The sequence below is a fragment of the Tiliqua scincoides genome, chromosome 7 (genome assembly GCF_035046505.1).
Source record: "Tiliqua scincoides isolate rTilSci1 chromosome 7, rTilSci1.hap2, whole genome shotgun sequence".
Lineage (NCBI taxonomy): Eukaryota > Metazoa > Chordata > Lepidosauria > Squamata > Scincidae > Tiliqua > Tiliqua scincoides.
The window spans coordinates 72586227-72606028 of NC_089827.1; the positions used below are offsets into that span (position 1 = coordinate 72586227).

General features: G+C 41.2%; 1 protein-coding gene across 2 annotated transcripts in view; it reads right to left on the reverse strand.

Moving 5' to 3' along the window:
• Nucleotides 1-4480: 4480 nt before the first annotated feature.
• LOC136657161 (palmitoyltransferase ZDHHC17) overlaps nt 4481-19802 on the reverse strand; it is a 63428-nt gene continuing 48106 nt past the window's right edge. The window contains exons 11-17 of one of the 2 annotated variants that reach the window (XM_066633826.1): nt 18292-18373; nt 16625-16687; nt 14198-14291; nt 12649-12732; nt 11819-11976; nt 9876-9970; nt 4481-7824 (exon numbers count right to left, since the gene is read on the reverse strand). In XM_066633826.1, the coding sequence (XP_066489923.1) occupies nt 7686-7824; nt 9876-9970; nt 11819-11976; nt 12649-12732; nt 14198-14291; nt 16625-16687; nt 18292-18373 (715 nt within the window). In that variant the 3' untranslated portion in view covers nt 4481-7685. Of the gene's footprint in view, nt 7825-9875; nt 9971-11818; nt 11977-12648; nt 12733-14197; nt 14292-16624; nt 16688-18291; nt 18417-19802 lie in introns of both variants that reach the window. The other variant, XM_066633828.1, reaches the window with a different exon arrangement.

The following is a 19802-nucleotide window of genomic DNA, read 5'->3' on the forward strand; positions in this document are numbered from 1 at the left end:
TAGGTCAGAAACAGCTTTATCTGGTATTTCTGGGCCCCTTGTACTCCAAAGTTCCCTCGAGTTGTTTGAGAAATGCTGGGATACAACAGTGGATGGCAGTGTTTTAGTTTAGTTTTCATATTGGTATGGGTAGTGTTCCTCTCGCTAGTGTCAACGGAACTATGGGCTCAACTTTTCTCTAAGAGGGATAGTGTGCATCTCGTTCAAACACATCATTTTGCTCTATCAAAATTGCTAGTCTGCATATGCTGTGTCAGTCATTCTGGACTGATCTTGTGCCAAGGGAATATAATGGAAAATATGCTTGTTTTAACAAGTAGGTTGCCAATAAAATTACTTCATCCCTTCTTTTAAAATAAGTAATGAAGAGCGTAACTGTTCAGGCAATGAAGTTGCATGTACCCCTGTAATAAAAATAATCTAGGTCAGGGGTTGCGATACAAGGACATCTGCAAGAGGGATCTGAAGGCCTTAGGGATGGACCTCAACAAGTGGGAAACCCTGGCCTCTGAGTGGCCCGCTTGGAGGCAGGCTGTGCAGCATGGCCTTTCCCAGTTTGAAGAGACAGTTGGCCAACAGTCTGAGGCTAAGAGGCAAAGAAGGAAGGCCCATAGCCAGGGAGACACACCAGGGACAGACTGCACTTGCTCCCAGTGTGGAAGGGATTGTCACTCCCGGATTGGCCTTTTCAGCCACACTAGACGCTGTGCCAGAACCACCTTTCAGAGCGCGATACCATAGTCTTTCGAGACTGAAGGTTGCCAATACATGAGGTCAGGGGTGTCCAAAGTTGTCAGCAGGAGGGCCACATCATCTCTCTCACACTGCGTCGGGGGCTGGGGAAAAAAAGAATTAATTTACATAAATTAATATACTAGAGGTGGAACTTACACGAATGAATGAAGGTCTTGCCGTAGCTCAAGGCCTATAAAAGGCCTTGCACAAAGCAAGGCTGGCCTTTTCTTTGCTGCTGCTACTGCATCACAGATGTGAAACAGCAAGCAGTGGAAGGAGCCCTCATCCCACAGCTAACACAAGAGGTCAAAGAGTCGCCCTCACTCTGAGAGCAGTCGCATCTGGCCAGTGCGGGCTCCAGCAAATTTCCGGAGGGCCCAAGGCTCATTGGGGACTGGGGTGTCCCTGAGGGCCGCATTGAGAGTCCTCGAGGGCCGCAAGTGGCCCCAGGGCCGGGGTTTGGGCACCCATGGTCTAGGTGAATGTAACTTAAATAGGCTCAAATACAACCACAGAAGGAGGAATTGAGCGTTTGATTACTTTAAGTGTAATTTTCATATTCAGAGTGGTTTTGGAACAGAATTCAAACTGCAATGGGCTGGAATTCTCTTATGGGGCTGAGGGCCAATGCTATAAACTCAATCCAACATAGCATTAGATAAGGTCTTGGAGGTCCTTGACTGCTCTGGGAAAATGGTGATAAGCTAGATCAGGGCTTTCTAGCCTGAGGGCTGGATCGGACATCCTCATTAATCCCTGCCGTGTGAATGTAGCTTACTTGTCCATTGGGGAGGCTGTCGTTGTTGCTACCCATCAGCCTCTGATTGCTCTACCCCAGCAGGCTCTGCTTCAGGATTTTCTGCCAGATATGGTGGGGCAGAGTGAACATGGGGGGGGGGGGGGCGTGATTGACAGTGGCAGCTTCCTTGGCAAAGTGTTAAGCTCTGATCACAGGGGTGAGGCTGTTTGTGGCATGCAGTGGTCTCCAGGTTGGAGACAGCTGAGCTAACTACTGAAGATGAAAATACAGACAAACGATGGTCTAGTTCAGGGGTTGGCAACCTTAAATATCCAAAGAGCCGTTTGGACCCGTTTTCCGGAGAAAAGAAAACCTCGGGAGCCACAAAATCCTTTTGACATATAAAATGAAGATAACACTGCATATATAGTTTTTTTTTACCTTTATGATCTGCTGCAAGCTCCCCTTCCTGTGCTAACCAGACAATATACTTATTGTCAAGATATATCTTGACTGAGGGCCCAATCCTACCTAACTTTCCAGCACTGATGCAGCCCAGACTTAAGGAAACAAATGTTCCCATACCTTGAGGAGGCCTCTGTGACTGACTCCCCACTACAAGATGCAGTGCATGCCCCATTAGAATGGCTGCACCGACACTGGAAAACTGGATAGGATTGGGCCCTGAGACGGCACTCTGAGGCTCACACAGGGTGACCAGATGTCATAACAATAAAAGAGGACAAGTCACCCCAAAATGTAGGATATTGAAGAAAAATGTAGGACCACAAAATAAAAGCTAAAAACACTCATCTATATTGATTATATATTGATCAATATATAGATTATATATTTATAATATAATACACTCACCATATACATGACCCACAGCACATTACGGGAGCAGGGGAAGCCCCAGCACACCATCTTCCCAGGCAGGAGCGGCCAAGCCCCCCTTTCCCTCTCCCGCAGCACAAAACAATCTCCCCCTCCGCCCAAGGGGAAAGCAGCAGCAGCCCATCCTGCCCCTTTAAATCCCAGCCTGTAAGAGCCAGAGCAGCAGCAGCCCATCCTGCCCCTTTAAATCCCAGCCTGCAGGAGCCAGAGCAGCAGCAGCCTGTCCTGCCCCTTTAAATCCCAGCCTGCAGGAGCCAGAGCAGATGGCTGAAAGAGCCGCATGCTGCTCTAAAAACACAGGTTGCCGATCCCAGGTCTAGTTTATCAGCCTGTCATGGATGAAATGGCATTTTCCTTGAAGGCGTTGCTCTGGACCCAGATTTTGCACCTGGATGTTCAAGTGTCAACTATGGCCTGAGGTACTTCCACCCTGTGTGTGCCGGCTTCAGACCAGAGTGTTTGCCTCTACAGGGCTACACTGGTTTCATTATGTCTGGATTATGGTAATTCTAAATGAGACTAGTCTTGAACACCACTTAGGGCTCAATCCTATCTAGCACAGGAGTGGCAGCTCCAAATAGCTACCACCAACTCTTGGGCTGGATCTGAGCATGGTTGAGGTCTGCATAGGGGAAGGGGAAATTTGTACCCTTACTTACCCAACTAAGGTCCCAGCCTGCTTATGGGGGCTTTTCAAGTCTGCAGCAGTTAAATTACTGGCACAGACTCAAGAAGCCTTGTGTTGGGCTTTCAAGTGGAGGAGGCTTCAGCCAGTCCTACCCCCCACTTGGCACTTGTTCAGCAGTGGTAACCAGGGGTTGATCTACAGCATCAATGAGGTGGCACAGGCCTCCCCAGGCACTGCTTCTCCAGGTGGAACAAACATACCTCACAGCATGTGCCAGTAGTTTGGCAGCCTAGGACTGGGCTATTAGACACATTATCCTATTACACACACAGGATCCTGCTGCATGATTGCCAGCAAGAATGACCACTTCACGCCTTTCTGTGACTTCTATTGGTTGTCAGTATGTTTCTAAGTGTTATTTTCAACCTAAAGTCCTAAGGGGCTTGAGGCTAGAGTGCCTGAAGGACCACCTCCCCCTCCCTGTGAAAATGTCCACCTTGAAGTAATCTCAGAGGGCTCTTCTGCATATTCTGCCACTCTGCAGGAGCTGCATCTACCTCACGTGTGAACATACTAGTTCTCCACAAGCCTGGCTAAGTTGCAGATGGCCCACACACACTAGGAGCAATAGAGAAGGCTTTGAACCCTATCACTGGCTCTGTTGACCACATGTATGTAATCCAGAGGCAACCCAATGCTAATCTGCTATGAAGCAGGCAAGCCAGAGTGGGGTTGCCACATCCAGAGTGAGGTTGCAGTGCAACTCTTGAGAAAGGGGAATTCATTCCCTGTGTCACACAACAGCCATCTCTACGGAGCTGCTCAGTTCTGTGCCACCTAAATTGGTGGTGCAGAGCTGAGCAGCCCGGTGTAAGGCCTGTCTGCTTGGCACTGGAGTTAGCATCCACCCTATGTGCCAGAGCCTGGTCCTACCCTCCTACCAGCCTACCCTCCCCAGACCCCCACACTGGTGACACAACTCTGTGTACAAGTCTTTGGACTCCCCCGGGGGGGGGGCCCAGAAGTCCTTACAGCACTTTTGCAACACCTGGAGGCTGGCACAAGGGCACCTTAGGATTATGCTCTTAGTGCTTTAAATCCATTTGGGAAAGTACAAACAAGAGAGTCTTACACTACTAACGTACTTAAAAAGCCACACTACAATTCTGTTCCTATACATTCAGGCATCAACCATCTCAGCTTATCCTACTTGATAGCGTTCTGAGAATAAAAAGGAGGGACAACCCTGTATGCTACCCCAAACTCCTTGGTAGAAGGGGCCAATAGAAATGTAATAAGCAAGCATTTAGAAATGTGTTGTACTGTTGAGAATACTTACTGAATCTCATTAAAAACATTCAAGAGTGAGAAAGGTTGGCAAAGCTACTGACTATGCAAAGTGACTGCAGAAGTCATGACACGCACTAGCATCTAGGAGACAAATATTTATTTGATTAATAACTTACAAAAATTGACAGGTTTAATTTATGTAAGGAGAGCTATTTTATTAAACATTTTACAGATTCTGTTCACAATGTAATACAACATCTTGACAGTAGTAAAATAATACTTGGCACAGTTATAAATAAGGTAAATTAAAAAAATCAATACACAGTTTAAAACAGCAATGCTCTTTATGCATATTAATTGTTAAAAACAAACTCAGGAGGGCACTGGAAAACTTAAAACCTGCAAAAATCAGCTTGTCTAGAGCAGACACAACATTTCTTTGCTCGTTCTGTATCGGATCAATGGACATTTAAATTCTTTATTTGAAATTTGTTTCATGTAGCCCCTAGAGTGTATATTATACTGCAGTATATTTAACATATTTCTTGGCAGAAAAAAATGCTGCATAGATGTGTTTTCTTCCCATTCAGATGGTTTCAGCATACATATACTTCAGTATTTCTGAAGACAAACTAGAACTGCACTAGAATTATTGTAAACAACTGAAAATACAGAACTTCCTCCTGGTTGCATCTATTTTGTTAGCCAATTTTGCAGTGCGCAGTCAGGCAACACTTACACCCTTTGTTTTGGTTCAACTGAACTAGAATTAACTGTTGTCAGAAACACAATCTTTTTACAGTTGTTTTTACAAGGAATCCATGATACACATGAGTGGAACTGGCAAAAAAATATGTTGCACAGGTTTTTTCTAGGGCTATGAAATGTATTTAGCATACACGCAGACAGCTTTAACACCACAAATGAGTCTGTGGAACTCCCAATTTTCCCAAATGGGGGCTCCACACCTTTAACGTAAGAGGAAAAAAGGTCTTGCACAAAATCGTTCAGTTTTAAAACTAACATTACAAGAAATGGTGTAAGAATAATATATTCTTGTTATACTTCATCTGACAAAATAGCACAGGCCTTTTATCACCCCTGCACCCCAGCTTCACTTTCTTTCCTTTGAAAATAGTATGTTGAAGAGATAGTTAATTATTTTTCCCCCAGTATACGGGGGGGGCCCTGTATCCACATATTCACTTATCCACAGATCAGGTTTGCAGGCCCCCTGCCCCCAGCAGAGGCCACAGGTGTCTCTCTGAGGCCTCAGCTGGGCTCAGCCTGAGCTTTACAATGAAAAAGGTCACTGCTGGTTTTTTTCGTAAAACTGGAAGTGACTTTTTTCATTGTAAAACTCAGTCTGAGCTTGGCAGAGGCTGTGGGTGGATGGACATCCTCAGCCTCTGCTGGGCTCAGAGAACCCTCCAGAGATGCCCTCTCGTATCTGCAGATTCGGGTATCCATGGGGGGTTCTGGAACAGAAACCCTGTGGATACAGGGGCGCGCCTGTGTTAAACATTCAAGTAAACTAGTGTTGCACTTCTGTAAATCTTGATATCTGGTACTTGCGAACTATGCACACCTAGCAATCAAAGAAACAGCTAGAGGGGAAAAAATGTCTACTTGCAAATACTGAACATCAACTATTTACAGTTTCACTGCTCCTCTTACTAAGGCAAGGGGCGGGAATACCACTAGATTGCTTTAATGCCTGTAATCTGTGCATTACAGGAAATGTTAGCTTTGCCAAGCATCCAACATGCAGTGAAGTCGCAGGGTACAGTGCTTTATCAACAGCAACATTGATCATCACTAAAAAGCCCATTAGGTATCTTCCTACATTTTTGGTTGAATAAAATGAAATGAGCAGCTTTTAAATATACTAACACACATACTCATACGCACACACTCACAAAGAGAAAACTATTTGATAAATTATTTATATACAGATGCACACATTCTTTACACTGGTCTCTATCGTCTATGTTAAGACTTCGCCCTCCCCTCACAGGTTTCTCGAACCACTATGCTGCTACAGCACTTAAAGATAACTAAACAGATTTTTTTTTTCAAGTCTCTCTGTAAACAATAGTTAAGGAAGCAGTGAATAATTCACAAGAAATATATAAAAATGCCATTAACAGAAAATCAGTGCATCACATCTAACAAAAAAAAAAAAAACCTCATCTGGAATGCAACTTCATAACAATCCTTCCCTTCTGAATATATCTGGGTTTGATCACTTGAGACAAAAAATAAGGGTGTTTCCCCCCATTTGTTGAAATGCCATATTCTTCAAGCCCTGCTATGTTACATTTTTCACAAACATGTGCTACAAAGACATCTTGCTTTCTGTTTGAATTCCACCATCTCCATGCCTGTAAAAATAGTTAAGTTTTATCAGCATTTACTCCTTCAGCAAGTGCAAGCAATTTAATTAGTCGTATGTTTTCTTCCTATTATTGAGAGTTTGCCTTTTCCTTCTTTGGTTCCACCTGTGTTGTCAAACTTCCCAACTCTCCAATGACTGGAGAAAGTATTGTGCACAATTCACTGCTTGCATATATTATAATTTTCTTTCTTTACTTTCTGCAGGATATTATATACTATATTTTATTTTGTGGTCTAATTTAAAAATGTTTCATCATGCACACAAGTGGAGCTTTATATTGGACAAAAAAAGCCATACTTCCTTTGTGCAACTTTCCCCCCAGAACAAACAACTTCACACAAAGTTTATTATGAATAACACACTGTATCAGAAACAAGACAGCCCCAACAGCCAACAGCCATTACTTTTAGGTTACCGTTCTGTGATCAATATCTTGCTGTGTCCTGCTTCAGCAACTGCAGACTTTACAGTGGATCCCCAATAAAACCATGTGATTCTTCGGAGTATTGAATGCACATTTTTCAATGCACATAATACTATAGCAAATCTATACAAAAATTCCATTACAGGAAATATAATACAGTGATCTCAAAGTTCTGGATGCTCTGTGACTCTAAATTCCAATGAAATTGTTCAAATTATGAAATAAATAATGTCCAGCACAGCATGACCTTAGCATGTCTGTAATTTAACAATCTCATGCTCCATTGTAAAAGCAGATAAAAGGAAAGAAAATGCTGTGAATATGTTGTAGTGAATAATTCCCATGGCAAGGAACAGTTAAGATCCCCTTTTTCATATTCCTCCTCATTATCAGGATTGGCAGTTTATTCTGTCCTTTGTTGACATCTGTTAAGAAAACTGATGCGGAGAAGGTACCATTAGATTCACTGTTAGCTCTATTCATAGCATGCTACTGTTCAAGGGACGTGGATTGGAGAGAAACAAATGTTGAGGCACCACGCAGATATGATATGGTCACAGGCTGGAGGTGGGCGTTACACGAGCTGGTAGCCACTTCCAGATGTTTGCTCATATTCTATTGTATACTGCCTTGTCCAGTCCACGATAACAGGGCGAAAAAGACCACAGCATCTGAATTCAAAGAAGTCTATAATATTTCTTATACATCCATGGCTAAAAACAAAAAACAAAGATGCAGAGTTACATAAATGCGTTACAAGCTGAAAAGGGCAATATGTACTATACAAAATACTACAGCCTAGTACCTACTGTGCTTGTTGGTGCTAATGGCACATGGTACTGATGTGATTGCTGGTACTGATACCCATAGTATCACTGTGACTGAAAACCAGTGTGACACAGTGGTCAGACACACTGTGATCTTTCAAATAAAAAAGTCATTGGTTCTACTGGCTCATCAGTCAAGAACTCACTATGCAGTCTTAGGCACACTCTCTCTGTCTCCTCACCTTTCAAGGTTACTTAATTAACATTTACAGCACTGATTGTGCAAAGTGCTTTTGTGACAGAGACAAGAAAAATCATCTCCTTAGGGCTGCTGAAAGAACTGATGGCATAATGTACGTGAAGGATTACAAATACTTTGATGCCATATAAGTCATTGATTTCGATGGAACCTGTATTACAAAATGCAACAACGCAGAGCTGGAAAGGAAGTATGGAGCTGGGTTATAGCAACTAGGAGAGGAGGCACCAGAGGAAAGGAATGCTGGGAAAATAATTGGTTAAGAGAATACAGCCAAAATGCACTGGGCAGTATTTGAGAGATAATGTAGGAAAGAGGAGGTTGAACACAGACCATATCTAGACAGAATGTGGATAAGTGTTAGAATATGGATGATAGTTAACATAAAGCATAGAAAATAGGATTAAAATTGTGACACTTTGTTTTCGATGTCACAAGGTTTCACTGTTGGATCATACTGTTGGCTTCACCAAAGGAATGTACAAGAAAAACAGCAGGATGAAATGGGTGCTAGACAATGTGTAAGGGATTAATTACGCTGATATGAGAAAAGAATCTATGCAGGTATCTTTGACACATACTAATGGATCAGACTAAAACTGGCCCATGTCATATAAAGAGTACAGATGTTACTTTACAAGAACTACATTTCTCAATTCTGTTTGCAGGAAGCTGTTTTCATTTGTAGTAATGTGCATTTGGGAAGCTATTAAGTTTTTATTGCATACACCGCTAAATAGTGAGTATGTGTGTGCGTGAGAGAGAGATAGGCAATCTTATGCACGGCTACTCAGAAGTAAGTCCCATTGAGTTGAGACTTACTTACAGGTAAGAGGGTACAGAACTGCAGCTATAGGCTATTATTATGTCTTTCAAGGTATTTGTAGTTTGTTTATATATAAAATTCTCAGATAATACATTTTAACAAATACTTAACTAATAGATTTCTATTACTTGAAGGAGATTGTGTTGTTTAGCAGCACTTTATTTCAGTCAGGCTCACAACAGATGAGACACAGGAGACTCATGATCCATTTTTAAAAATTGTTGTTGTTAAAACTGAACTGCCACTGTAGATGTCTGACTTGCACAGCGGTGGAAAAGAAGGGGCTGTATAACCTCTTCCACACAAATTGCTTATGGATAAAAACTGCACCACCATTTTCTCTACTGGCTTCATTTTAAGTAAAACACGTGCTTTAGTAAAACACAGGAGAAATCATTTATTATGTAGGGTTCTACATTCTCACTCATCAAGACAGGTAGGTGACTGCCCTCTTGTGAGCATGATTTGAGAATCCCAAGACTTCCTTCCATCCTTAGAGCTGCAGAGGTGAGCAAGCCTAGTATCCATAATTCTGAAGGGAGCACCAGCCCCCTCCCCAGACTGAAGTTTAGAAAACAGAATGAAAGTTATTCATCTGCTGCACTGCTAAGACCCCTGGAGTAACCCTTTCAGTGTAGGGCCAGCCACTGGACTCCCTGATACACCCTTTCTATGTCCAAAGCTGAAGCTGGCAAGAGGAACAGGGACACCCCTGACCTTGCACTGAGGTGTACTGAAAAGTTAGGGACAAGAAGAACGGCAGGGATCTTGGCAACTGTGATTTCTGGCCACAAAAATTGTGAGCCTGTTCATTGTTCATGTGTTTCCCATATCTTATCTAATTTGACTTTCAAATGTAAAGACAGTGGCAAAAATATGCACTTCCACACGTTTGTTCATTCACATACTTACTTAAATGGACTTTCAATAGACGTTGTTGTCACTTTAAAGTGCTTATATCGTCTCGCATTCATTCTTTCATTTGTAGTAATACCTAAACAGGAGATCTGGGGGAAATGGAGAAGAACAAGGAAGTATTTAGAATTTTTGAAGTTACATGTATACAAACCACTGAAGTGAAGAAATGTTGCTGCTTCAAGTCAAGACAGAGATCATAAAAAGAGGAAAAGACAGTAAAAATTGGATATTTTTGTCTACATCTGCAGATACTGTGGAATTGGTTGTGCACATACAACAAAGTATGCAATTTTGTGGCTGCATGAACCATAAGGAAAACATGAGACTTTGGCATCAACACTGGACTCGGTTTTCACTTCTAAAACACTCAAGTGATAACAATGTGTCTGTCCATGAACAGTTTCTTTAGCATCACATCAATCCCTGAAATCATCAGTGGATTTGGTTAACATTTTCCTGCTCCACAAAACATTCTATCATGTTCTTTTCATGCATTCCCATTAAACAAACCTGTAGACGAAAACCCAGTTAGTTAATTTCATGGCTGTTATTGTGTTATATTAAGACCAAAAAAAAAAAAAAACAACACCCCAGAAAGATAAAGTTTTTAAATTAGTTAAAAGAAAAACGGATACACTTTCCCAGATACGGACAACATAATTTCTGATTCTCGTTATAGCAGCATTTCTCCATCTGTGGACCAGGACCCACTTGGTGGATTGTGACCTGATTTCTGGTGGGTCCCACAGAGCCTCTAATGAAAACAAGGGTGCCGGAAAGATCAGGTAACTAACTGCCTCAAGCCTGGAGACTATTCAAATATCTGTAACTGTGTTGGCAACCTTCAGTCTCGAAAGACTATGGTATCACGCTCTGAATGGTGGTTCTAGAACAGTGTCTAGTGTGGCTGAAAAGGCCAATTCGGGAGTGACAATCCCTTCCACACTGGGAACAGGTGCAGTCTGACCCTGGTCTGTCTCCCTGGCTATGGGCCTTCCTTCTTTGCCTCTTTGCCTCAGTCTGTTGGCCAAGTGTCTCTTCAAACTGGGAAAGGTCATGCTGCACAGCCTGCCTCCAAGTGGGCCGCTCAGAGGCCAGGGTTTCCCACCTGTTGCGGTCCACTCCTAAGGCCTTCAGATCCCTCTTGCAGATGTCCTTGTATCGCAGCTGTGGTCTACCTGTAGGGTGCTTTCCTTGCACGAGTTCTCCATAGAGGAGATCCTTTGGGATCCGGCCATCATCCATTCTCACAACATGACCGAGCCAACGCAGGCGTCTCTGTTTCAGCAGTGCATACATGCTAGGGATTCCAGCACTTTCTTCAGATAGCTGCTAACTGCCCTGAAAAGAGCTAAGCTCCTACAGCTTAAAAGATTACTGACCTTCTTAGAGTGCATTTCAGCAATGCAAGTTTCTTTGCCAGTAAAACAGCTGCATTTAGAATGTACTTCATTTCACCTTTACCCTCCTTTGTGTTCCTACCTCAATCATCATGTCCAATAAAATACACACGTAACAGATTGGAAAGAGAATGTCATTTTTTCATCCTTCCACAGTACTTGCTTCAAATCCAATACCATCTGACTTAGGAAATGAAGTATATTTCAATTTTCTAATGCTTTTCACATCAGGGAGAATAACAGCCCACAGCCGCAACATACAGAGCTCCACATATGTACATTCTATGATAGGAAACACTCCATACACACATGGAAGAACCTCTGGGTCTACAAAGAATATTTCCATTAACTTCATAAATAAAGGGAAACATCTTCACTCCAAGCTGCACATGAAGATCAAAGATGCCCAACCACGATCAGAACACGATTTTATTTATTTCAATCCCAACCAGTTAAAGCTATTTAAAAGTATAAGAGAAAGCAAGCTGCTTGTATCTTTATTATTAATTCTGCTGGTCAGGCCAAATTCTTTCCTACCTGATACATCTGACACATTAGCAGCACAGCCACCCACATGAAGTGAAACACACTGTTCAAAAACATCCAGAACATCCAAGGCGAACAGGTGGCAATTTGTGTAATATATGTCCAAAAACCATCTGCTGTATAACTAGTGTGACAGTGGATTCCCCAATCTGGAATAAAAAAAAAAAAACATAGATGGAGTAAGAAGATGTTCTCTGAACTCCATTGCCACATCCTTGCCTTTTGGTATTGAAGATACAAAGCTTTGCAAGTTTCTAACTATTAAAAGGGCAGTGCAGCAACAGAGCAAATTCTATGGGGAATAATTCAAGATGAAAGTGTTTTTATGATAAAACCCGCTAGACCAGTGATGCTCGAACTATGGGTTGAGACCCACTGGTGGGTCACGACCTGATTTTTGGTGGGTTCCCAAACAGTGATGGAAAGATCAGATTTTTGAATTGCCTCAAGCCCTGAGGCTATTCAAAAATCAGATACTGCAGCTGCAAAAAGCTCAGCTCCTGCAGTTTGCAAGCATGTGTAAATATAGGGAGGTAATTGCTTGAGTGTCTTTTTCTGGTTATTATTACTTATAAATAAATCATGATTTCTTTCTATATCTCCTTTTTGGTAAGCTTAAGTGGGTCCTAATAGAGTGTCATTTAAAAAATGGGTACAGGTGCTAAAAAGTTTGGGAACCACTGTGTTAAACAATAACAAATGTGTAGTTCAATGCCTACAGGCAATAAAAAAAACAACACAATTGCATACAACATAAGAGTATGCAGACACACTAAGAATTAAATCAGGCAGTTAGAAAGCGATTCAGGAAATATACTCACAAGAGATACATCCATAAATCATCCAGCATATCATGAAGAGTAAAAAGAATAGATATCCCATGAAATAACGATGGTTGCCAGCTCCTAAGTACAACAGAGAAAATGATAAGATACTAGAGGTGGTGATTTAAACAAAAACTTCTGTAATACTGTAAGCAGAGCGTCCCTGCCATAAGACTCAAACTTGTTGCAGTTGGACAGTAAAATTTGTCACATAATTTGCAAAGAAAGCACAAGCCTTTTCTGAGGAAGGATTCAAGGGATAAAGCAAGTTATGACTGACAACAAATACAATATAAACTAGATTCAACACCCAATGGTAATTTCTTCTCCAAAATAGATGTAACTTTCATGTTATCTGAGGTGCCAATACAATAAATATTTTAAGAATTCTGTTTTTACATGGAATCTTTTTTAGTTGCTATGATTTGTGCTTCAAGGTCATCCTGCCAAATAGTCACACATTGAATTTCTTCCCTTACAACTCTAAGCAAAAGTTCTAATAGGTTCAGCTGCATCATATGTAGATGATCATACGTAGAAACAACCCCCTGAAAAACTGTGCTAGTTATCAAGTTCTGTTTGCTTCCCTTCAGTGTTTTACCCAGGCAGAAATCCCCAAACTGGGTGATAATTAGTTTTAAGGGAAAATTGAAATATTTGAGGCAACCCCTTGCCTCTTCTGTCACCAAGAGAAAAAAGCATATGGTGTGTCCACCAGTCCCAACATGACCTCTGATCCTTCCACTGTGGCCACTCAGGGATGCCAGCTGATGAGCAGAAGCTCAGCTGTTGCTCCGTAGGAGCTTGTGGGGCAGCTGGTTGGCTAAAGACGCACCAAGGCAACATCCCTGCAAACTGGCAGAGAGAAGCAGTGGCTTGCTGTGCCTTACTAGCAAGGCTTCAAGCCTGACAAATACAGGCAGCCCGGTCCAGGGAATGGATGGTGGTGCGGTATTGATGCAGGAGGGGAGGGTGGCATGGAGACGATGCTTCCTTTTGGCCCAGCAGGAGTGCTGGAAGTGGGTGGTACAATGGGCAAATATCAAATTATTCATCAACGTTAAAGTGAAACAACTTTAAACAACGTTAAGAAAGGACTTTCTGTAAAGTACAATTTATTTCTGAACTAGTGCCCTCAATCCATGCCACAGAATGCCGATACACTTGGATCTACTTATCTGCTTCCCCTAGGCCACATTAATTGCCTACCCAGTTCAGTGCTATTAAATGCTATCAGGAACTGAGCCATCAAGCTCCTTCCACAGTCCCATTGCTTCTTCCTGCTGCATGACATCTCCCAGATACCCTACCCCAGACCATATTAGCCAACTAGCACACAAGCAGTAGTTTGGCTGAACTTATGTTTTGTAAATCGTGGTAAAAATAATTCCTGGGCATCTTCTAACGTCCCAACAGCAATGGTGAATACGTGGAAACTAAGGAACAATGCTATGACTCAAAATGAAATACACACGCACCACAAATATGCTAAGGAAAAGTTTAATGGTAAACTACTAGTACACTGAATGCTCTGTTCAGTACATACCTACACAATTACCAACCCATGGGCAGTGATGATCGAACTTGGCTATACATCGATTGCACACACCACAATGTTTGGACCTCACTGGTTTCCGTATCTGTTTGACAGAGTTTAACACACATACAATTGCAATAAGCTTTACAGATGAAATACAAATGTATGACATTTTAGACAAACCATTTTTGCTGTTGCTCTCACTCGTATGTACAGTGCCATCAGGCAGCTTCTAAGGAGAAGAGCAGTACCATCACATTCTAACCCTGACTTCACTTGCAAATACAGACCTCTCTCACGTTATTTTTCTGTAATAAACTTAAATTATGTATTTGTTATAGTGTACATGCCTTCCATGAGTTTTAAAAGAGTCCAAATGGCTTACAAAGGAAGCACTGCACTTGATGTGAGCATTTGGACAAATGGGTCACAGGGTCTCAATGGCAAAAATTAAAGCCAAACACAGGAAAATTCGCTTTTCCATCCTAAGTCTGAATTTCCCCACCATTACTTAATTTTATTGCCAACATTAAGAAAGCACCTTTGATCTAGAGATCGAAACAGCAAAGATTTTATTAATGAGGGGAAAAAACCCATAACTTCCCAACAAAGAGGCCTTGAAGGCATTTCTAGTGCTTGTAGTTATCGAAAGATCAAATGATTATGCACAATGAGCGTCTGCATAAATAATTTGTACACTCAGTGGAACAGACTGAACAAGATACTGCTGTATCTATGTAGAAAATATTTCATCAAAACAAATGAAGAGCACAAAAGCTTTTTTGTTGTAGGAATGACACCTGCAATATTTTACTTTTCACTGTTTCAAAGCAGCAAATATATCAAAGAAAAACATGTGTCAGAAGTACAAAATTAAACTGTCAACCCCATAAACTGACAACTCTATAAAGATAGCCTTTTTAAGATAGCCTTTAAAAGACTGTCTTTTCAGTACACCCCAAAACAAACAGAACACTTACACTCTATGCTCAGTTATCTTCATGCAGAAATGAAAATACAGCTACATACTATAAACATTTCTTTTGAATGAATGATAGGGCACAATCCTAACCAACTTTCCAGCACTGAGATAAGGGTCATGAAACTCTGAGCTAAGGGAACAAACATACCTTGAGAAGGCCTCCATGACTGCCACCTAACTGCAGTATGAAGTACATGCTCCACTGGCACAGCTACAGTAAAGCTGTGCAGGAAAGTTGGTTAGGATTTGGGCCAAAATAATTTTTTATTTTGATGGGATATACAAAACTTTTAAACTTTTACAAAAATTTCAGATAATGAAGTGAATTTGGATAATGAATGTAAATATTGATATTTTCAACACAACGGCATAATTCCTGCCCAGCCTGAGAACTACTTTTTAATTATTAAAATCATACTCCACTTAAGGCATGAAGAAGTCTTATACATGGCAAAAACTTTTGACTGGCAGAGGTGACAATAACCAACCTTGATGCTCACTTTCTCCACCCTTCATGTTGAGAACTGACTTAGCAACAAAATACCCAGATTGGGCATGCATGGCTACAATATACCTGCCAATTACAAATGAAATTTGTTGGTGGAAATATTTTCATGGTTTGTGCCCCTCCTCTGAAGTAGAAAAAAACAATTAGGATTAGAAGAAACAAGCCAGTGGCTGTAGAAGGGATGTTTAACATTACTGGCTTGCCAGAACCCCTAAGGCCACAGACAGCAAGAGTTGAAGAGAAGCCTTAATCTCATGTCCTCCAAGTAATGCCAAAGATGAGCCAGGAGCCACACGTCATTTTGGCTTGTGGGAGGAAAGGCCTTTAAGCCCAGGGTGGCAGTTGCATCTGGGGCTGCCTGGGGAATGCTTTCAAGGGGCCACTTTACCTTGGGCCCATTACAGACTCTTAAGGTGGCAGCAGGAACACCAGTGAACTAGAGAGAGGCTTCAAGATGTCCTCCAATATTTCTTACAACAGCCCCAGCAACCCAACAACTCTTACCTGTCCCATCAAAACGTTGCTCTTTTATCTAAAGTTTGCAAACTCTGGCTTACAAAAACCAGGAGTCCAAATCGTGGGTTGATGAGGCAAGAGTCTTACGGCAGTAACATGCACAATCCTTGCATGCTATAGCAACAACTACAGCAACAGATGTATTAGCAACAACAGTGTCTATATTGGTACAAAAATATTTCCTGGAAAGAGGTTCAGGCACAGACACAACCACTGAATCTGTACATAAACTGAACCCACTTCACGCTGCCATCCATGTTCAGCTTTCCCACTATCAGGACCTCCAATATTTTTAAGGACTGCTACCAAAATATTTAGGAACTGAAAAACCTAAAGAATTACAATGTTGTTTGTTGAAAATGTTGTTGAAGACAAACATGGCATTAAAATGTATATCCTAATTACACGCAAGTTTAAAAAAGCATACTACCAAACAGGTACTGCAGAATATACTGAGGTCCAGACTTCCTGTCTCCGCAAGTTCCACTATTGTCTACAGAGGAACAAAAACAATAGTATTTAATATTTTAACAAGCAACTGTACACAAGGCATTTTCACAGCACTTAACACAGATCATCTTAGGCCCTGGCAAGTAGATCAGGTCATGCCATTTTTTGTTAAATCAATTTAACGGCTGAAAAACTGCAGACACAGGGCCCAATCCTACCCAATTTTCCAGTGCTGCTGCAGCTGTGCCAGTGGGGCATGCACTGCATCTTGTGGTGGGGCAGCAGTCACAGAGGCCTCCTTAAGGTATGGGAACATTTGTCCCTTTACCTTGGTGCTGCATTGTGACTGCACCGGTGCAGGAAAATTGGATAGGATTGGGCCCACACACTCCTATGTGGTTCTGCACCACTAGCTTTTAAATGCAAGGGATCTCCACCACCACCTCACAATGCAACAATGCTGCCTAGTGCTGAGACGGCCCCAACATCAGGTTTGTGGAGTTGCTCCAATGGCCCAAGATCCCTTTCTACTTGCTCAAAAAGCACCTATCGCAGCAGGCCAGGGCCCTATAAAGTTTCCCCAATATTAGCACAGCAGCAGGATGAACTATTGTTGTGGGGTAAAGAAGGCAGTCTGATTTCTGCTTCCTTATGCTCACAGTGAAGCCCTTAACACAAACCTATGTTCTGCCGCCCCACAGTGAGAGTCTCAATCTTAAGCGTTATCTAGTCAAGCTGCTCACCATACAGTAAAACTGTCCCTAGATTGTACCACTTCATAGACTGTAGGTAAGAGACCACTCTCTCATATTACATTCTCCCAGCACGTAGAAAACTGTGAACCAGGGAGAAGGGCTAATAATTGAGCCTTTTTGCTAGATTGGGCCTCAGGCAGCATATTGCCCATCTACTCCAGCTACCAGTGAGCTTCTGGCCCAATTTACCTGGAGCCCTTCACTTCTGAAAGAGCGTTTTCACCTCACACAATCTTTCTCATCCACTGAGGTCAGCTGGAGTAGCTTGAGATTCCTTCCTCCTCAGAAGCCAAATTGACGCCAACTCTGAACGGTTTTCTTAATAATGACAGTTACCACTGAAAAGCTCTACTTAAAGAGGCCTGCCTAGCTACATCTTTATTTTTTCTCTGTTGATTTGTAAAACCTTGGTTTGAGGTGGGCCTCTCCTGGGATTATTTACATTGCACAATACTTTGAGCAGGCAAATTTATAAAATGCTTTTCTAACACAATATAATATATTAATATAATATATAATAATCAATATTATTATTAATTATTATATTAGTAATATAATATTTAATATTTATATATTAAATATATAAATATATTTATATTTATATATTAATTTAATATATAATATACATATTGTTATATATAACAATATAACACAATAATAAGTTAACCCTGGCCCTCCTCATTCCAACAGTGTCTTTTCTAGTGGCTGTCTGCTGGTATTCTTTTGCATCTTTTTAGATTGTGAGCCCTATTGGGACAGGAAGCCATTAGTTACTTGATTTTGCACTGTAAACCGCTTTGTGAACTTTTAGTTGAAAAGCAGTATATAAATACTGTTAATCATCATCATCTTATCTTTCAAGTAATATTTAAGATGCATGGGATTTTATTACCTTTTTCTTTTGTTCTTCTGTGGCTTTAATAATTCCTGGATCTGATTTCCAGGATTTTCCAAAATTGTAGAAAAGTGCAACACTATTGGCAAGGAATGGAAGGTGGATGAACATAAAATTTAGATGTATTTAACATTAAGGAATGTACATAAAACATGTTCACATTAATATTTCTTTTCTAAGGAACAATGTTCTAAAAATTAGCATAAAAGGGTTTTGTAGTCCACCTGTCATAATATTTTGTAGAAAAAATTCAGTATATATTTTGAATGTATCCAAAAGCTTTTTATTATATACTGTTCAACAGAATAATCACCTCTTAATTTATTCCAGAAGCTCTAAATTTATTAGGTCCTTAAAATATTTTCTAAAAGAACGTATAACAACTGCCTATTCACATTTTTTTAAAAAAGCATTTTAACTGAAATTTCCAGTCATTTAAATCACAAGAGAACACTTTTAACCATATAAGGGATTGCATATGGCATTGACTATTACCATAATCATGCCTTTAAAAAAAAAGTACTGAAGTTCATATTCAATTGAAAGTTCTTCTACTGTAAACAGAGAACTGAAAGAAGAAAGTTCACGATTATTTGAAAGAATAAAATACTCCTTCTGGATACACTTAGCATTTTCTTTCACATGATCTAAATTCCTCCTTGTTCAGATTTTGGAGTTGACTTTGCTGTGTTAATGACATCTTATTTCTGTGTTTTCTTCAAATTAACAAAAAGTAAAAACTTGTTATACTTTGATGGATTCAAATGCTTCCTACCACAATTCTACTAACAGTTTCACTTGCTGATTCAGTAAAAAATGCAAACACAGTGAATGTGCTTTCACATTAATCTGTGTAGCCTCAAACTACTAATTTCAGTGGGGCTCCAACAATACTAATAATACTAATATGTTAACAGCAATTCTCTGGTAGATATTGGCAATGTGCAGAACTTGGGCTCAGTTGACTGCTGTAAGTTGGACTGAGAGGATCGTAGCCTGTGCCTTTCATGTGCCAATAGACAGTCAGTCTGAGTTTGTCTGAGCCAATAGTTATGAAATTTTGTCTGAGCCAATAGGCTCACTTGCTGAGTACCTTGTAACAAACGCATCAGTAAAGCAGCTACCACGTTTTCCAGACTCACAGAGACTGGTCCAACAAGAAGCTGATGGAACATACCAAGATCCAGGTCTACAGAGCTTGTGTCTTGAGTACACTTCTGTACTGCAGCGAGTCATGGACTCTTTGCTCACAACAGGAGAAGAAACTGAACGTTTTCCACATGCGCTGCCTCTGACGCATCCTCGGTATCACCTGGCAGGACAAAGTTCCAAACACAGTCCTGGAACAAGCTGGAATCCCCAGCGTGTATACACTGCTGAAACAGAGACGCCTGTGTTGGCTTGGTCATGTTGTGAGAATGGGCGATGGTCAGATCCCAAAGTATCTCCTCTATGGAGAACTTGCGCAGGGAAAGCACCCTACGGGTAGACTACAGCTGCGCTACAAG